This window comes from Rhinoderma darwinii, chromosome 2, assembly GCF_050947455.1.
Source record: "Rhinoderma darwinii isolate aRhiDar2 chromosome 2, aRhiDar2.hap1, whole genome shotgun sequence".
Taxonomy (NCBI): Eukaryota; Metazoa; Chordata; class Amphibia; order Anura; family Rhinodermatidae; genus Rhinoderma; species Rhinoderma darwinii.
In genome coordinates, this window is record NC_134688.1 from 129,730,932 (window position 1) to 129,747,549 (window position 16,618).

Sequence of the window (16,618 nt, forward strand, 5' to 3'; positions counted from 1 at the left end):
ACATAAATGATGCGTTATAAACATAAATTACAGTGCAAACCTGACACCATTCTTCCTGTTCGCCTTCACTTTCCCTCAAAGACTTAAGTCAGTTGATCAACATAGAAATAACTTTGCATAGAACTGTGACATCACCAGCATTGTGACATCATCCACTTACTTTTATTATCCTATATCGGTGTTGTAAATAAAAAATAAATAAATAAAAAAAAACAACACACACACACATACATATATATATACGTATATATATATATATATATATATATATATACGTGTATATATATATATATATATATATACGTGTATATATATATATATATACGTATATATATATATATATATATATCTCAGAGGAAGAAGACAGAGAAGTGGGATAGGCTCAGGAAGTAAATAGAACTGCCCAGAAGCTAGATCAATCAGTAGCCATGGCGATCTTCAAGACACAGACGCTTCCTAGCAGCTTCTTTAACATGTACGTTTCTTATACATGATCCATATGTTCACTGCCCTCAGTACAATGGTGGATGTGGGCACAAAGCTATACTAGTTCAGGTCCTGGATTAGATAAAATGCCCACTGAGATATTAACTGGATCCTCAGTTTTGGGGGCTATGAAGGGGGTATTGGTCCATTTGTTATTTAAATGCTCTTTATACGTAGGCTAAATTCGAATATACTCAGCTTACAAAATAAAACTGGCCATAGACATGAAACAGGTGTCAGCTCTGACACCACTATAAACACGCTTGTTCTCCTCGGTAGAATAAATGTGTTGTTTGGTGCCACTAATCACAGAGAAAGCAATAGGATCAGTCCGGTAGACTATCAGCCTGGCCTTATAGATGTCCAATAGTCAACAGATCTCTGAGAAGAAGCTTACTGTCCAGAGTATTCATCACCAGACAGATCTCTTTATTTGAGGGCATCTATAAATCGCCCTACTAATGGGAAGATGGTGGGTGCCGTGGCGTAGCTATAGGGGTCCCAGCGGTCGCAGTTACATCCAGGCCCCTAAGCCTGGGGGGCCCACGGGCCCCCGTTGCATTACAGCATGCTTGTTAAATACATTTTCTGTGCTGTGAAGCCGGCACTTCCTGGTTACGGTCACATGGTACACTTAGTGTACCATGTGACCGTGTTGTCACCTGACATGTCTTCCAGCCAGTGCAGTGGAAGAGTCGGTGCGGAGGACTCCAGGTGAGCTGTATTATAATGTATTGTGTTGTCTAGTAATGTAATGTATTGTAATGTAATGTGTTGTGTTGCATTGTAATTTTTTGTGTTATGTTGTCTTGTAATGTGTTGTATTGTGCTGTTTGCGGTGGAGAGTGGGGGGCCCGTTAAATTACTGTCCCCCCTCCTCTCTCCACCGCAAACTGCACAATACAACACAATACATTACAAACTGTGGGTCGCGTCCCCCTGGGGGGTCGTGTGAAGACCTCCGGGGGGTCGCGAATCACACACCGAGGTCCCGGTTCCATTCAATGCTGGAGCAAGGAGCTGACGTCTCCTTTCTCCAGCATTCACTGTGCCCTGAGCTGCTCGACGCAGGCAGGCGGGATGTAGCGACATCATCGCGCCTGTCTGCGCCCAGTCACTCATAGCACACACTGGAGGAGGCGAAGGAACGGGGATAGGTAAGTAATGATGCTATTTTTCTATTATGCAAATATGGGGGCATTATACTGTATAGGGGGCTGATATGGGGTGGCATTATACTGCATGGGGGGCATTATACTGCATGGGGGGCTGATATGGCATGGGGGCTGATAAGATGGGGGGCATTATACTGCATGGGGGCTGATATGGGGGAATTATACTGTATGGGGGGGCTGATATGGGGGGCATTATACTGTATGGGGAGCTCATATGGGGGGCATGATACTGTATGGGGAGCTGATATGGGGGGCATTATACTGTATGGGGGCTGATATGGGGGGCATTATACTTTATGGGGAGCTGATATGGAGGCATTATACTGTATGATGGGAGCTGATATGGAGGGGCATTATACTGTATGGGGGCTGATATGGAGGGGCATTATACTGTATGGGGGCTGATATGGGGGGCACTATACTGTATGGGGAGCTGATATGGGGGGAATTATACTGTATGGGGGCTGATCTGGGGGGCACTATACTGTATGGGGAGCTGATATGGGGGGCATTATACTGTATGGGGGGCTGATATGAGGGGCATTATACTATATGGGGAGCTGATATGGAGGGGCATTATACTGTATGGGGAGCTCATATGGGGGCATTATATTGTATGGGAAGCTCATATGGGGGCATTATACTGTATGGGGGGCATTATACTGTATGGGGGCAGCTATGTGGGGCATTATACTGTGGGGGCTGATATGGGGAGCATTATACGGTATGGGGCTGTTATGGGGTGCAATATACTGTATGGGGCATTATACTGTGTGGGGGGCAGCTATGGGAGCATTATACGGTGTGGGGGCATTATAATATGGGGGCTGTTGGGCAAAGCGTCTGGGCATAGGCACGCGCAGGGGTCTGATGATGGTGTTGTTGGGGAGGGGTAGGGGGCCCAAGCTGAATTCTTGCACCCGGGCCCATGAGCCTTTAGCTACGCCCCTGGGTGGGTGCCCCCACTTTCTTGCATTTTTGCTATGAGGCAGTATATATAAATTTGCGAAACGCGCGTCGGGCTCAGCAGCGGACCCCCGGTCTTTGATCTCCCGGCTCGTACTCTGCAGTTGTATGTATATTGCTGTTTAAACTTTATTATCTTGATTGTATTCACCTCTATTTAGGTTTATATGCCAATCTGTGCAAAAGTTTCATACTTAGTACCTGCTTTAAAATTATTCATGCACTTTAGCATTTTGGGGGATTACTTGACCGGATTACTATCTGGCTGTCCTGCTGCGCTATTGTTCCGATTCCATCTTTTAACCTGCGAGGGTTATGCTATTTTATTGTGTTTAATGTTGTCTGTTTGCATTTGTCTGATTGACATTAATAAAGGATTTTTTGTATTTTTTCAATTATATGGTCATGACTTTTTTTTCTTCTTTGGTTTAGTATATGTAAATGATGCAAAGGCATGGTAATGAATGTTTATTCAGCTAGTCTACATTAACATGTCTACTATAGGATCACATACAAAAAAGGCGTTGTAACATAACACTATAGAGGTGTATATACAGGTTTTAGTTACTGAACTTCTGGAGCATATGTTTTATTAGCGACATGTGTGAGGTACGAGTGCCTGACTAATGCCAGTTTACAGTGGATACAAAACTATTGTTAACTTTATCCACCACAACTAACGATACCAGAATTTGGACTTCAATACCGAAACTTCGTGTAGTAAAAAAAAAAAAAAAAAAGTTCTTCCATTTTCTGATGTGAGGCATGTGGTGTGATGAATTTTGAACTTCCATGTGCCTCATATTAGTAGTAATTAACCCCATCTGTTTCTCAGTCATAATGGACAAGGGTTAATGTGTGAGGTACATGATGGGGTTAACAGCGCAAAAGGCACTTAACAGCTCAGTGTGTCATCAGCGTATGATGCACGGCTGCGTGATTTTCGCGCAGCCGCCATCATTATGACACTCCGTTTGGATGTTTGTATACAGAAAAGCACGTTTTCATTCATCCTTTTTACAGCTGTTGCGCGAATCACGCTTGTCCCACGGAAGTGCTTCCGTGTGACATGCGTGGTTTTCACGCACCCAATGGGTACGTGATGCACGAACAGCGCACAAATATAGGACATGTCGTGCGTTTCACATTAATAATGCCTCGTGCCTCACATTAATAAGTGAAATAAAGCAGTTTATATTTTATTCTTTTACAGCGTAAACATAAATGACGCTGTAAATTTGTTATTACGGTTGCGACGATACCGAATATGTGTATATTTTATATATTGAGACTTTTATTTTAATGTTTATTGTAAAAGAATCTGTGTTTTTTAACTCAATATTACTTTATTTTGTTTTACTTTTTTATTTTTAAACTTTAATGTACTGGCATATATCTATAGCCCGGCTCCAGACAACAAGTGTGCGTGCGCGGTCAGCATGTGGTCGGCGCTGCACTAATGAGCGGCAGCGCCTGCACTGAAGCCAGAACATGGGGGTGTTTTGCAGTGCGCCCGCCATGTTCTCTGTCTTCAGTATTGGCGATCATTAGTGCACAGCTTAGTATCGAAATGCATGAATTTGCAGTATTGAACCGTATGAGGGTGAACAGCATCGGAATAGTATCAATAGTTCGATGCATCATGCAACCCTACAACTGCCTCCAATTCACAAATCTTCCTCATACCCATCTATCCAGTGGCGTAACTACCGCTATATCAGCCATAGCGGCTGCTACGGGGCCCGCGGCATGAGGGGGCCCGTGTCGCCCACCGGCACGGGCCCCCACCATGGCCGGAGGCTCCGCTAGCAGCCGCTATGGCTGCTACAGCGGGACGCCACTGAATACTACGGCAGAGCAGGGAGGTATCACCCCGCTCTGCCATTAAACAAAAGACATGTATCCCCTATCCACAGGACAGGGGATACATGTGTGATCGCTGGCATTGATAGGGAGAACGGGGGACTGAAAGTCCCCTGAAGTTCTCCATCACAAACCTCGGACTTCCGGGGTCTGTGTCGGCAGCTCCGTAGAAATTAATGGAGCGCCGGTCGCGCTTGTGCGCATGCGTGACCAGCGCTCCTTTCATTTTTATTGAGCTGCGCAGACGCCGGAAGTCAGAGGTTAGTCATGGAGAACTTGGGGGACTTTCGGTCCCCCGTTCTCCCAATCAATGCCAGCGATCACACATGTATCCCCTATCCACAGGATAGGGGATACGTGTCTTTTGTCTTTTCACACTGTAGGTCGCATTTTTTTGGGGGGTTGGGGATGCTGTATGGCGTTCCCTACAGGGGGGGGGCTGTATAGCGTTCCCTACAGGGGGGGGGGCTGCATGGCGTTCCCTACAGGGGGGGGCTGTATGGCGTTCCCTACAGGGGGGGGCTGTATGGCGTTCCCTACAGGGGGGGCTGTATGGCGTTCCCTACAGGGGGGGGGGGCTGTATGGCGTTCCCTACAGGGGTGGGCTGTATGGCGTTCCCTACAGGGGGGGCTGTATGGCGTTCCCTACAGGGGGGGGGCTGTATGGCGTTCCCTACAGGCCCCCCCTGTAGAGAACGCCATACAGACCCCCTGTAGATAACGCCATACAGACCCCCTGTAGATAACGCCATACAGCCCCCTCTGTAGATAGCGCCATACGGCCCCCTCTGTAGATGGCGCCATACGGCCCCCCTGTACATAGCGCCATACGGCCCCCTTTGTAGATAGCGCCATACAGCCCCCTCTGTAGATAGCGCCATACAGCCCCCTCTGTAGATAGCGCCATACGGCCCCCTCTGTAGATGGCGCCATACGGCCCCCCCTGTACATAGCGCCATACGGCCCCCTTTGTAGATAGCGCCATACGGCCCCCTTTGTAGATAGCGCCATACAGCCCCCTCTGTAGATAGCGCCATAGAGCCCCCTCTGTAGATAGCGCCATAGAGCCCCCTCTGTAGATAGCGCCATACAGCCCCCTCTGTAGATAGCGCCATACAGCCCCCCCTGTAGATAACGCCATACGGCCCCCTCTGTAGATAGCGCCATACAGCCCCCTCTGTAGATAGCGCCACACAGCCCCCTCTGTAGATAGCGCCATACAGCCCCCTCTGTAGATAGCGCCATACAGCCCCCTCTGTAGATAACGCCATACAGTCCCCTCTGTAGATGGCGCCATACAGCCCCCTCTGTAGATAACGCCATACGGCCCCCTCTGTAGATAGCGCCATACAGCCCCATCTGTAGATAGCGCCATACAGCCCCCTCTGTAGATAGCGCCATACAGCCCCCTCTGTAGATAACGCCATACAGCCCCCTCTGTAGATGTCGCCATACAGCCCCCTCTGTAGATAGCGCCATACAGCCCCCTCTGTAGATAGCGCCATACAGCCCCCTCTGTAGATAACGCCATACAGCCCCCTCTGTAGATGTCGCCATACAGCCCCCTCTGTAGATGTCGCCATACAGCCCCCCCCTGTAGATACAGCCCCCTTTGTAGATATCTACAGAGGGGGCTGTATGGCGTTATCTACAGGGGGACTGTATGGCATTATCTACAGAGGGGGCTGTATGGCGTTATCTACAGGGGGGACTGTATGGCGCTATCTACAGAGGGGGCTGTATGGCGCTATCTACAGAGGGGGCTGTATGGCGTTATCTACAGGGGGGCTGTAAAAAAGGCACTATCTACAAGGGGGGGGGGTTGTGTGACACCCAGGGGAGGGGGGCCCCAGTCAAAAGTTTGCTATGGGGCCCAGTCTTTACTAGTTACGCCCCTGCATCTATCTCATATTTATCTAGTGATAGAACAAGCTTTCTTGTGGATCACGGATGGGGTGTTAGAATGCGCCCCACTACCCTCGGTCCCTAACAATCAGAATGAGAGTTGTTGTATAAATAATCACTAATTCCGTTTTGCCTGCTTTTTCACCACTTATCATTCTCATTTATAATATATAATCCACCTCCATCCCCTCCACATATGTGAATTACTTAAGCTGGTCACCATACCATGTATCTGTAGTAGTGTCCGCCAGCTCCTCTTCTGGCTCCATATCTCACCTCTCATATATTTATATTGCCGCCTGATGCTCGCTCTGTATCAGATTCTTAAACTTCTCTGGTAAAATGAAAGCTGTGCTGTGATTGGTTGCTATGGTCGATAATTGGATTTTTGTACTCACCGTAAAATCCCTTTCTTGTTGAATTCATTGGAGAAGACAGGACCATGGGTATATGCCAGCACCATGGGTATATGTCAGCTAGGAGGCTGACACTAGGAAAAACGTAAAATGTGTTGGCTCCACCCAGTGGGCTCTACCTTCGCCTCTTACACCAAGCTACACAGTTTGTACCAAAAGCAGTAGGAGAGTATAAAACAAAAAATAACCAAAACACCAACATGTCCCGAACCTGGGGAAAAAAAAACCAGAAACACCGGGGAAAACAAGAAAAATCTACAAAGAAAAAAACAGAGGGTGGGACCTGTGTCCCCCAATGAATTCAACGAGAAAGGGATTTTACGGTGAGTACAAAAATCTAATTTTCCTGTTAAAGGCTATAAACCTTTGAAGGGCTTTTTCTTCTTCTTAATAAATAGATCAGTCTGTGTTTGGTGTAATTATAACTTTATAATTAGTTTTTATTAAAAAAAAATTTTTTAGATACAGCTGCTCTGTATTGTCTAAACAGAGCAGATATATGTAGAGCTAAATCCTATTTCCGTCAGGTCTGCGGAACTGAGAGGGTCAGTAAAAGCGGGTCCTGCGTGTCTCTGATATGCGAACAGGCTAACTCACAGCTGCCTGCAAGACCATATGGCCCAGGCTGGCATCGGCAGAAGCCAGTGAATAGATCTGATAGAACCTCATAAAGGTATGAACTGAGGCCCAGGTAGGGAGGGGCCTTACAAATATGAGAGGCAAAAGTCAGATTCCGGAGCGCCCAGGATGCACCAACCGCCCGAATAGAGTGGGCAGAGATCCGGAAGGGAGGATCCTTACCCTACGGTACGGATGAGCAGAATGGAGACCCCCTGCAAGAACGTATTAATTGCAGCACAGAAAGCTAGCGTGCGCTGAGAAAGAATCGACCGGGGCAGAAATCCGATCCTTCAGTGTCGCCAGACTAAGTCGCTGGTGGCCTAAAGGAAGGACAGGATACGCGGAGCAGAGAAAGGGGTGGAAGTGTTGAAGCTCTCACCAACTGAAATATACCCACCACATGCGTTGGTAGATCCACTGGGACTGAGTCTTCTGAGCCTTTACCATTGTCTGAATGGCAGATTCATAGAAACCGCAAAACCTTAGAACAGCCACGCGGTCAAACGCGGTAGAGGTAAAGTAAAGCAGAGTACCCTGGAAAAGCAGGTCGTGCCACTGAGGAAGGAGCCAAGGCGCGACTGCGAGCAGGAAGATGAGATCCACGGCTAATGTGGCGTACACACTAATGACCCCCCTGCAACCTGAAACGGAAAAATAAATAAATAGAACTAAAATAATAAAAAAGCAGACCTGTACGCAGGTCATGTCTGCCTCCTACAGACACAAGGCAAAAAACTGAGTAGCTTGGTGTAACAGGAGAGGGTATAGCCCACTGGGCGGAGCCAACCCTTCTTTAGTTTTTCCTACAGTCAGCCTACTAGTGCAGGGGCAAATACCCATGGTGCTGTCAGGGCCGGCCTTTGGGGTGTGCGACCTGTGCGATCACACAGGGCACATTACCCCAGCAAGAGGAAGGGGGCGCTGCGCTGTCTCCCCACCCCTTGCATTTTTTAAGCACCTGGCAGTGCCACGGGCCCCGTAGCAGCTGCTACGGGGCTTGCAGCATGAGGGCGCCGCCTAGCCCGGCACATAACATTTATGGGCCGGGTGGTACGGTGGCATCAACAGCACCGGGGGAGCCCAGTGCTGGCGACTGCCACACTTTGTCTAAAACCGGCCCTGGCCCACCCGCCCGGCGTCTCTGCAGCTGCCTTCTGGCCCGAGCGATTCTTATCTGGTGCGGTGCTGGCACTGTACTGAAATTGACACATGACGTGTCTTGTGACATTACAATGCAATGTATGTCAGGCTCAGTGCAGCGCCAAAGCCGAAGAAGAGAAGGAGCACCCACTGGTGAGTGAAAACCAATCAATACTCACTCCCCGGGCCTCCAAGGCATTATTCATACTTTGGGGACACTTGGGGGACATTATACGGTGTGGGGGGCATTAATAGGGCATTATACGGTGTGTGGAGCAATATACTGTGTGGGGGGCATTATACTCTTATGGGGCATTTTTTTTATGATGGGGTGGCTTCAATTTCACTACGTGTCTGACACTAGCCTAAGTTATGGTTTTTACATATGTTCTGCTTCATTTTGTTTCAATTTTGACTATGTCAATATTTCCAGACTCACCTGTGTTTTCTTTTTTTCTGTATCATTTATTGTGTTATACTTAAAATAATGTCTAATAAACACTGATTTAATTTACTATAGACTTCAAACCCCTGGTCGGCAAAACCGCACTGTGTGAATACACCCGAACTCATTCTATTCAATACAGTCTATGGAGCCAGTTGATGCGCACTCACGTGCTAGTAAGGCAACTATATCGGTTGGTATCCAAACTAAAGTCATACCTACGTTAGAGAATTTGTTTTTTATTACTTTTAGGGCCTGTTCACATCAGCGTTGCCCTTCCGTTGAGGGGTTCCGTCGGAGGTTTCCGTCTGGTTAACCCCACCAAGGAAATGCAAACGGAAACGTTAGCTTCCGTTTCCCTCACCATTGATCTAAATGGTGACGGAAACGTTGTTAATGGTTTCCGTTTGTTACTGTTGTGACAGGGTTCTGTTGTTTTGACGGAATCAATAGCGCAGTCGACAACGGAACCCTGTCACAACGGTGACCAACGGAATACATTAACGTTTCCGTCACCATTGAGATCAATGGTGAGGGAAATTATACTAAAGTTTCTGTTTGCCTTTCCGTTAATGGGTTCTCCCGACGGAAACCTCAGACGGAACCCCTCAATGGAAAGCCAACGCTGATGTGAACAGGCCCTTATAGAAACATTTTAGGGCAAATCAGCGTTCGGTTTCCGTTGATGGGTTCCTTTAGACCTTTCAGTCGGAGGAACCCATCAACGGAGAGGCAAACGGAAACCATAGCTTCATAATTTCAATGTTAATGCTTCCATTGCTAATGCTTTCCTTTCCATAAGGTTTCAGTTTTTTTGATGGAATCAATAGCGCAGTTGATACATACTATATACTCCCGCACACTGAAACTGCCTTCCCAGAAACTACTCTGACAATAGCGTTTTGGCACCAGAGTAGTCATGATTAACCCGTTAGTGACCGCCCCATAGTGTTTTTACATCGGTCACTAACGGGCCGTATTCCGATGCAATAGACTTTTTACGTCGCGGCATCGGAATAAGTAAACAGAGCAGGGAGCTGTCAAATCACCCTGCTCTCAGCTGCCAGAGGCAGCTGAGGGCGTCCCTGCTCGACCGGGTGAGATCGATCTTTGTATCGATCTCACCCGTTTAACCCCTCTGATGCGTTGCACAATAGCGTCTTCCGCATCTGAGTGGTTTTGGAGAGAGGGAGGGAGCTCCCTCTCATCCCACTGACACCCGGCGATACGATCGCCGAGTGTCTGTGTCTCCGATGGCAGCCGGGGGCGTAATAAAGGCCCCCAGGTCTGCCTGTAGCGAATGCCTGCTAGGTCATGTCCTAGCAGATGCCTGTCAGTTTTACACGGACAGGCATAATACACTGCAATACAGAAGTAGTGCAGTGTATTATAAATGAGATTGGATTATCGCATAGTGAAGTCCCCTAGTGGGACTAGTAAAAAAGTAAAAAAAAAAGTTTTAGAAAAAGTGAAAAAAAAAAAGTTACAAAAAAAATGAAAAACCCACTTTCCCCCCTTACAAACTGCTTTATTATTAACAAACAAAATAAAGTAAAAAAGTTATGCCGCCGCGTCCGTAACGACCCTGACTATAAAGTTATTACATAAGTTAACCCGCACGGTGAATGTCGTAAAAAATAAAATAAAAGAACATGCAAAAATTGCTGTTTTCTTTGAATCCAGCCTTAAAAAAAATGTGCTAAAAAGTGATAAAAAAGTCGCATCTTCTCAAAAATGGTACCGATAAAAACTAAAAGTTGTCCCGTAAAAAAAAAGCCCTCTTACAATTGCATTGGTGGAATAATAAAACCGTTACGGCTCTTCAAATATGGAGACACAAAAACAAATAATTTTGAAAAAAAAGCGTTTTTACTGTGTAAAAGTAGTAAAACATACAAAAACTATACAAATTTGGTATCGTTGCAATCGCAACAACCCGCTGAATAAAGTTATTGTGTTATTTATACCACACGGTAAACAGCGTAAATTTAGAACGCAAAAAAGTGTGGCGAAATTGCTGTTTTTTTTCTATTCCCCCCCAAAAAAGTTAATAAAAGTTAATCAATAAATTCTATGTACCCCAAAACGGTGCTATTAAAAAATACAACTTGTCCTGCAAAAAACAAGACCTTATTCGGCTATGTCGACGCAAATATAAAATGTGTATAGCTCTTTGAATGAGATGATGGAAAAACGTAAAATAGGCTGATCATTAAGGGGTTAATATTAGACCCTATCGAGGCATTCATTACATTGTAGTGTGTGGTAATGTGGCCATTCCAGCTCCCGAATTGTGTGTCATCCAGCTTTCTCAGACTCCTGCATGGCAATTCTACTGTTATGTAATGATTTGACCTAATGAAAGCTAGGTGGCAGTCTCTGTGGGAGGTTTAATGGAGTATAAAACTCTATTAACTTTTTTTTTTCCCAAACATCCAAGTCCATCGATCTCAACAAAATCAGTATTCGACTTTCTGTTCCTAACCTGTAAACGAAGAAAACAGCTAAGCGTCACGACCTGTAGACATCGATAAGCGATACCACCTCCAGACCTAGTGGTGTCGCTGTTCTACTACATCTGCCGCTCTATGTTCTCACTGCCTCTCTGATAACTGTAATAAGTGGCCGGTGAATCCAGAACTTTCCTGGTTGGGCGCAGCGTTGTGGTTATAGTCGCTTAGGAGTCGGACTGTAACCGGGCACAGGTGGTGATATTCGGGCTGTAGCCGGGCACAGGTAGTGATTTTCGGGCTGTGATCTTAGGGTGGAGATACCCATCTCTGTGTCATCGTGCCGGAAGTGAGACGTATTACATACTCGTGTAGTAACAGCAAGACTGATGGTTAGATAGACAGCTCTGCGGATCAGTGCGATCAGGAGCTCCGTAGAGCAAGTTTAGCTCTAGCGGACCTGTGACCGTCAGCTGTTCTGGAACTACAAGTCCCAGCATGCTCTGCTTCCTGGGACTTGTGCTTCTGCAGTGACAACCACTCCTGGCACAATCCTTGCAGTCTGCTATCTTATTGTTTATAAATGTGTGTATATATATATATAAAGATCTAATGTCACTTGTTACTGTATATGTGCTTGATACTGGAGATGGGTCGTTGATCTGAGTGGAATATGTTTAGTTGTGTGATCCCATTGTATGGAATAGCGTATTCTTCTACGCAATTCCATACCTTGAAAAATAAATACCAGCTCAATGGAGGACAAAGGACACTCTTTGATTCCTGATCTGTGAAAATGGACAGCACACTGTCGTCCGTGGTTTGTCCGTTTTTTTTTTTTTCATGCTCCGATAGACTTTATTGGGCGAGTCTCTGGTCCGCAAAAACGGACCAGAATAGGACATGCTGTGAGTCTTCCAACAGACACGGTGCGTGAAAAAAAAAAGGATATGTGGACAGCCCCATTGGATTGCACGGGTCAGTGTGCTGTACGCTACAGGCGTATCGGGTGGACTTCTCTCTTTTTTTTTTTTTTTTTTTTTCTTACCAACTATGTAACGATATTGTGTGAATATATATATATATATATATATATATATTGTATTTCAAAGAGGAAGATCTTGCAGCACTCCAAAAAAGTGTGATTTATTCAATCCACATCAAGTAAAAGTGCAACGTTTCAGTCCTGCAATAGGACCTTTCTTGAGCATATACGACAAAAGCATTCAAGATAAAGGGTTTCTCATCCTAGGTTCCATCCTATACAATACATCTATAACGACATAAGGGAAATCTAAAAGCCAATGTTGATATAAAGCGGTTCCCTCGGATGGCCACAACATTTAGAGCTCATTCACACGAACGTGAATCTCATCAACAGCGGCCGTCACATGGACTCATGTATTTCAATGGGGCCGTTCACACAACCGTTGTTTCAACTGAGCGTGTGAAGGGTCCGTGAGGAATAGAACATGTCCTATTTTACTGCGTGTCGCACATCCCTCCGTAGACTCTAGTCGGCAGTTTTTCATGTCCGAGGTGGGCTACGTTGGTGTGAATGAAGCCTTAGGGTTGATGTGGCCAAGGTTCTCTACCTGTCATTAGATTGTTACATATATTCTATTACGTCCGATAATTAATCTGAGACGCCCTTACTGATAGGTCCCGCTCGCCTCTACTTTCAAGGAACCAAACGAAAAAAGGGTTTGCCATAAAAATAAATTTTCAATTTTTTTTAAATGTAAAAGTACATTTTGGATTTCTGGATGTCTCTTCTTCTGTGATCGGCTTCCCATTGTTTTAACTCTTGTTCTCTTTGTGTTCACAGCGTTTGGTTGCAGTAAATACAATCTAGTAACGTGGGGTTAGGAACAATGACAGAAGCCACCGGTCCCCAGTCCGCACAGTGAGTCTTTTGTTTTTAGATGAGAATGGTATAATAAATGACATTGATTTTTTTTAAACTTCATTCACATGAATGGTCTGCGTGAAATCTGTTTATTGACACCAAAAATGGAATCGCTCCCGTCAGAGGAATGCAGTCTCCACCTATCGTTGGGGTCTGCTACCCCTGCTTTTTTCTCATTACTATGCCGCGACATCCGTGTTTTTCAATAGTAAGAAAAGTTGCAAGCTACCTTCCAACTACGTAAGAAATCCAAACTTGTGGGATTATTTTGTGATGGTCACAAGGCCACCTGCAACTCTTTGTCCGCAGCACATTAAGGCTTCTCGCACACGTCCATTGCCGTTGATGGGTTTGCAAACGACCGATCCGTAATGCCTCAGAGTTTCTCCCGCAGCCGTTCTAATATGTCTGTCTATATAGGCCACATTGTTTCCTTATGTCATCCGCATTCCGTAGTATGCATCCATAGGATCACATTTACCAGACGTTTCCTAGCAACGTTTTCGCAAATTGTGGACAGCACACAGATGACTTCCACGTGCTTTCCGTTATCTTTGAGGACCCATAGACTTGAATGGTGGCACGGGTCCTCAAAAACGGAAAGGAATAGGAAATGTTCTATAATTTGTGCAACGGATCCACAGAAAACGCCCATAGAAATGAATGGGTCAGTGTGCAAAAAAATACGGATAGTACAGTGAAGAAAAACCGTCATGTGCATGAGCCCTTAGGCTGTGGCACAGTCACCGTAATCCAAAATGACACACGGAATCGCAGGCAGCCCAGTGTTGCTGTGAAACTCTAGCCTAATGGTGATCAATAGAGAAACCCCATAGGATTTTGTAGATGATTTGTAGAAGAAATCCGCTGATAATACTTGGATTTTTTCAACAAATCGTCATGCGGATCTGCAAAAAGATTCGCTCCATTGTAATTTTTCAGTCTGAAATCTGTGCCAATAAGGCTTCATTCACATCTGCGTCAGGGTTCCGTCAGATCTTTTCGTCGGAGGAATCCATGAACGGAAACCATAGTTTTCGGTCTGCATTACCATTGATTTCATTAATAATGCTTCTGTTACAAATGGTCTCCGTTTGTCTCAGTTTCGCAAGGTTTACGTTTTTTGGCGGACTCAATAGCGCAGTCGACTACGCTATTGATTCTGCCAAAAAAACCGAAACCTTACGGAACAGAGAAACTGAAACCTGAAAGGTATGGTTTCCATTTGGTTTCTGTTCATGGGTTCCCAATGACTGAAAGGTCTGACAGAACCCATGAACGGAATCCCAATGCAGATGTGTACGAAGCCTTAGTGACATGCTGCATATCTTAATTTCCACAATCTGTTAATTTTTTCACACGGATTTATTCTAGACTCTAGAGCAGGGGTCTCAAGCACGCGGCCCGCATGCGGCCCCTGGGGCTGTCATCTGCGGCCCGCGGGACACAGAGCCGCTAGTATCGGCTCTGCTCCGAGACTCTGGAATTCCCTGACATTGCTGTCCACATATAAACAGCATGTCTGGGGCTTCCCCAGAGCGGAGTCCCGTGCAGAGCGCTAGTACAGGCTCTGCTCCGGGACTCTGTGGAATTCCCTGACATAGTTGTCCATATATGGACAGTGTGTAAGGGTCTTCCCCCAGAGCGGAGTCCCGGGCAGAGCGCTAGTACAGGCTCTGCTCCGGGACTCTGGAATTCCCTGACATCGCTGTCCACATATGAACAGCGATGTCTGGGGCTTCCCCAGAGCCGGAGTACCGTGCAGAGCGCTAGTATCCGCTCTGCTCCGGGACTCTGTGGAATTCCCTGAAATCGCTGTCCATGTTTGGACACGATGTCTGGGGCTTCCCCAGAGCCGGAGTCCCTGGCAGAGCGCTAGTATAGCCTCTGCTCTGGGACTCTGGGGAAGCCTCTGACATCGCTGTCCATATATCGACAATGAGTCCCAGTGATGTCAGGACCACAGCTGGAGTCCCAGGAAGAGACTACTAGTTCTCTGCCCGGGACTCCAGCTCTGAGGTTACCCCTGACATCCTTGTCCATATATGGACAGTGATGTCAGGAGCAGAGCTGGAATCCCAGGCAGATCTGCTCCGGGACTCCAGCTCTTGGCAAGCCCCTGACATCGCTGTGGCAGCATCTGCGCGGAGGGCGCTGTGGCAGCATCTGCGCGGAGGGCGCTGTGGCAGCATCTGCGCGGAGGGCGCTGTGGCAGCATCTAAAAAGGGGCTGCCCAATCTTGACGTGTGTCTGCCAAACGCTGCTAACTGAGCCGCCGGACAGCATTTAGCGACACTTAAACTGGAAAACTGGATTGTTGAAATAAGCACGTGGAGAATTCTCTCAAATTTTAAACCTAGTGGTATTATTATAGTAATGTAGTATTATCATTATAGTAATGTAGTGTTATGATTATTATAGTGTTATAGGAGTTCAAATAACTAATTGATTAACAATAATTTTGTATTGTATCAAATGTGAAAGTAATGCGGCCCGCCAACTTCCCTTTTTTTCTATATGCGGCCCACTTAACCGGCTGAGTTTGAGACCCCTGCTCTAGAGCATCTGAACGGGTCATAAAATGCCCCATTTCCATTCATTGCCGGAAGAATGCTGTTTGAACATGGCCTTACAGGCAGTGCTGCTTTTTAGCATGTGTCCAACCAATAAAAATAAAAACCACATTCAGCTTCTATATGGGCGTATGAAGTTCTTGATGCTTATAGCAACCAGTCCGATTGAAATGATCTCATTTGTAACTATGAGCAGCACTGACCGTTTTTAAGCCTGAAGCCCTGGGTGTTTAAGGTACAATTATGTGAGATATCGACGTCTAGTCTTTTTGAGTGACCTGGGAGTTAGGACTTCATAAACGTTAAAAGAAAACCATTCAAACCATTTAGGGTATGTTCACACAGGCTATTTTCAGCCGTTTCTTTCGGCCCAAAACGCCCCAAAAAAACTGCTAAAAATGCGGGGGCTGAACGCCTACAAACATCTGCTCATTGATTTCAATGGTAAAAACGGTGTTCCGTTCCCACAGGGCGTTTTTTACGTGGCATTTTTTCAAAACGGCCGCATAAAAAAAAAAAATGCCCCGTAAAAAGAAGGGTTTTTCATTGACTCAATAGAAAAACAGCTCCAAAAACACCGCAAAAAACGCTAGTTGCTTAAAAAATGGCTGAAAATCGGAGTCTGTTTTCCCTTGAAAACAGCTCCGTATTTTCAGCCGTTTTTTTGTT

General features: G+C 46.0%; 1 protein-coding gene and 1 long non-coding RNA gene across 6 annotated transcripts in view; one reads left to right on the plus strand and one right to left on the minus strand.

Annotated features, from left to right (window-relative positions):
* LOC142742502 (uncharacterized) overlaps nucleotides 1-11,621 on the minus strand; it is a 31,247-nt gene extending 19,626 nt beyond the window's left edge. Inside the window, exon 1 of one of the 3 annotated variants that reach the window (XR_012881399.1) lies at nucleotides 11,503-11,621. This is a non-coding gene — a long non-coding RNA (uncharacterized LOC142742502). Of the gene's footprint in view, nucleotides 1-31; nucleotides 100-11,502 lie in introns of those variants that run through there. The other 2 variants (XR_012881397.1, XR_012881398.1) reach the window with 2 other exon arrangements.
* The window catches only part of SUGT1 (SGT1 assembly cochaperone of MIS12 kinetochore complex), a 100,628-nt gene continuing 95,616 nt past the window's right edge, over nucleotides 11,607-16,618 (plus strand). Inside the window, exons 1-2 of one of the 3 annotated variants that reach the window (XM_075852302.1) lie at nucleotides 11,607-11,753; nucleotides 13,296-13,373. In XM_075852302.1, coding sequence (XP_075708417.1) covers nucleotides 13,342-13,373 — 32 coding nt within the window. In that variant the 5' untranslated portion in view covers nucleotides 11,607-11,753; nucleotides 13,296-13,341. Of the gene's footprint in view, nucleotides 11,754-11,792; nucleotides 11,817-13,295; nucleotides 13,374-16,618 lie in introns of those variants that run through there. The other 2 variants (XM_075852300.1, XM_075852301.1) reach the window with 2 other exon arrangements.